This window comes from Tripterygium wilfordii, chromosome 17 (genome assembly GCF_013401445.1).
Source record: "Tripterygium wilfordii isolate XIE 37 chromosome 17, ASM1340144v1, whole genome shotgun sequence".
In the NCBI taxonomy this organism is placed as follows: Eukaryota; Viridiplantae; Streptophyta; class Magnoliopsida; order Celastrales; family Celastraceae; genus Tripterygium; species Tripterygium wilfordii.
The window spans coordinates 11036920-11040330 of record NC_052248.1 but is presented as its reverse complement, the minus strand read 5'-3'; the positions used below and the strand labels follow the sequence as shown (position 1 = coordinate 11040330).

The 3411-nt window shown below is 36.5% G+C and overlaps 1 protein-coding gene across 1 annotated transcript; it reads right to left on the bottom strand.

Annotated features, from left to right (window-relative positions):
- Window positions 1-481: 481 nt before the first annotated feature.
- Window positions 482-1391, bottom strand: LOC119981917 (anti-H(O) lectin 1-like). The gene is made up of 2 exons (XM_038825055.1): window positions 965-1391; window positions 482-861 (listed from the first exon to the last, which is right to left on the bottom strand). The coding sequence occupies exons 1-2, from the start codon at window positions 1389-1391 to the stop codon at window positions 482-484; spliced, it is 807 nt and encodes a 268-aa protein (XP_038680983.1).
- Between the last annotated feature and the right edge of the window lie 2020 nt (window positions 1392-3411).

The following is a 3411-nucleotide window of genomic DNA, read 5'->3' as shown; positions in this document are numbered from 1 at the left end:
ATGCAGATAAATGGTGTGATTAGGATTCAAAAGGTTAAGGAAGATAAGAGTCGGTGAATTGAATGCACATTGCGGCCGCTAGCTACTAAGAGAGTAAGACGTACTTGGCTACAGGTGGAAACGATGATGAGTTTGATTTTGCTCCGCAGGAGGGCGTGGCGTAGTGAGGTTCTCTTGCAAACAAGTTGAATGGGGGCGATTTAATTTTCTTTTCAAAATAACCCATCAAATTCTTATTTATTAAAATAATATGATATGCACCCATTTTGTTTTGCTGACACAATAAATAAATCTTACAAGAAGAAGAGTAGGACATCACCATTCCTTATTGGACTTGATATATGAATGGACTACACAGCCTTCCTCCTTTATTTTTGCAAGCTTAAGAATTTAAAAATTGCATAGAATTGGATAGCGTTTCTTATTGTGTGATGTATATCCCAGGAAGTAGCACATGACACTAGTTGCGCATTAATTCTCCTCATTTCTTGATTGGAAATGATGCTAAATTCCAGTTGAGAATCTGATGACGCTCAGTGAGAAGCCCTGTAGATGCTGTGAATCCCACATAGATGAAGCTTGGCAGGGTATTTGGGATGTCAATAGGCACCTCAAGAAAAGTCTCACCTATTGGATCAGATGCATATCCAACGTGGACTCTAATTGACTTTGTCCTCCCATCCAATACTATTAGAACCTTGATATCTCTTCCACTTTTCAGGTCAATTCCGGTATAATTGAGACTCCTAACTTCAATTGGATGTAATACACTTTTTGTGACAATCGCAATGTGATTTGCATCCAAATCATTTGTATTCTTGTAAGTGTCAAACTCCACAGCTAATTGACCATCAGCATGACCTGCATTTACCTCAAAATGTATTGGTTTAGTTGAATATGTAATGTATGTATCGATGTTACATTATATAATAAAGATAGAAACCACAACTTCACATTATATTACCATCTTTTGTTGGATCCATTATTCCAAGATAGGAACCATAGCTGTCAGATGGCGAGGGACTCTTGTCTGGTGCGATAATAAATGTTAGTCCGTCGGCAGATTCAATTGAATAAGGGGAGGTAAGAATCCTGAACGTGAATTTACTATAGATCATTGCTGGCCAAGCAAGCAAAGGGTATTTGTATAGAACCCTGCCAACTTGATTTAGTGGTAAGGTTGGATTGCCTTGTTGTGGCTCTGGGGTTAGGCTTAAGTAGCCGTTGCGACTTGTAACTGAACCTGTGCAAGTTAAGTTACCATCACTGCAACTTGCTAGGGTGAATGAAGGAAAGCTGAAACCAGTGGTGATTTGAGGGAATGGAAAAGGAGCTGGAGTGAATGAAGAAGCTTGGTTAAGAAAAGCAAAGAGAAGCAGAAACACAAACATGGTTGGTTGGTTATATTTATGTGTGAGACTACTTCGCTTATAACTCATAACAAGCAATCGGACTTACTCCACTATATATAGTGAGGTTTGATGATAGTAGTCGATGAAATTTATGCTAGCTGCATTGTTGAAGGAAAATTAAGTCACCTTCAACAAGAAAAAGTTGGCTCTATAGTTAGCGTAGCTTACAATATTTTTGTTTGTATTTCCTATCTGGATCCAAAGATTATGTTGTTGAGCTATATTAACATCTCCCAAGGCCACATTGTATTTGCAGAATGACGTTTGCGAGACTCACAAAGATATAAAGACAGAAGGTACAGTCCATCTAGAAAGACTAAGACATTTCAATCCGTCTTTCAACAAGGAACCTATCTCCCATAAGCAAATGAATGGAAACTAAGGTACTTTGGTTTTTTCTATAATTCTTCTTTTGAAATAGCCAGACTACAAAAATAAAAAAATATTGTGGGAGCTAGTTCTGGTAAGATACTTTGTCATCAATTGCTTGAAGTCTATATGCCAAACTGGCATGGATCTGGCATGTTGTTTACTATATATGCCAAACATGCAAGTCCATACACCCAAAAAAAGGTATAGTTTCACATTGTTTCCAAGAAACTATGCTGAAATGGAAGACATTTTTAACCGGGAAGCCACAATGGTTTCTTCATTATCATAGTTCTAGAATGTTGGCTCCTATAGATGCTGCCGGATTTTTGACTAGTTCGTAGGTGTATGTTGATGAATTTTGTTTTTTTCTATCTTTTACGGAAAACTTTTTGTATACGTAACAACTTCTTCCATAACCGGCTATAATAGTATTACGTTATCCAATTACATTAAATTGCATTATTACGTTGTGTAATTACATTGACTTTCGTTATTACATTGTCTAATTACATTGACTTTCGTTAGTACATTGTCTAATTACATGTGATGGTTGAATTTATTAGGGATACGTAGAGTTGCCATTCTTTTTCATGTTTCCCGGCTTTGGGGCGTGACAAACTCTGTTATGATTCTTCAACTTCAGCAGTTTTAATTTGAGCGCATCCTTTCATGTGAAGGATATAGGTCCTTACATATATTTTTTGGGTTTGGAAGCAGTGTTTTATATAGTGGTATCGGAATTATACCGGTCATGTGATTGGTATGTGATATAACCAGTTCAACGGGCCGAGCGACACAAATATATATATATTTCTATTGCAAGGGATAGCTGTAACAAAAATTATGTTTCTTTAATGGTTAAAACTTATGATTTCCTAATTGAGTGTCCAAGTTCAATTCTCATTAATAGTATTTTTAACACATTTTTTCAACCCGTACAACAAACATCTCTCATTGAAAAATTGAAGGAAATTTACAACCACGACTCTTGTAAATAAAGTCTTAGGTTCTCATCAAAGCTTTTTTTTTAAAGAGCCACTTGATGACTCTTTTTGGAGACTTCGGGTATTGGTTAAATTTTTATTTTTCATCATCATCATTCGAGCCTTTATCCCAAAAGTTTGGGGTCGGCTACACTAGTCTATGAGAACATCATTGGAAATCCACATGTATTTGTTTTCTCCATTCATTTCTATCATGGATCATACATTCATCCACTCCTATTAAATTCATATAATTTCTTATAACTTCAAGCCATGTCTTTTTAGGTCTACCTCGCTACCTCCTACTCTCTCCTATAAAAATTCTCTCATTCCTCTTCACTGTCACACTGCTATCTCTACGTTGGTCATGTCCGTACCATCTTAACCGATTTTCTCGTTACTTATCTTCAATAGGTACTACTTCTACCTTAGATCTAATAATCTCAGTTCTTATTCTATCTTTCCTAGTGTGACCACACATCCAACGAGGCATTCACATTTCTACTACATGCATTTTTTGGATATATTGTTTCTTGATAACCCAACACTCGGAACCATACATCATTGTAGGGCGATTAGCTTACCTATAGAATTTTTCCTTCAACTTCAAAGGAATTCTCCGATCGCATAACACCCCGGATGTA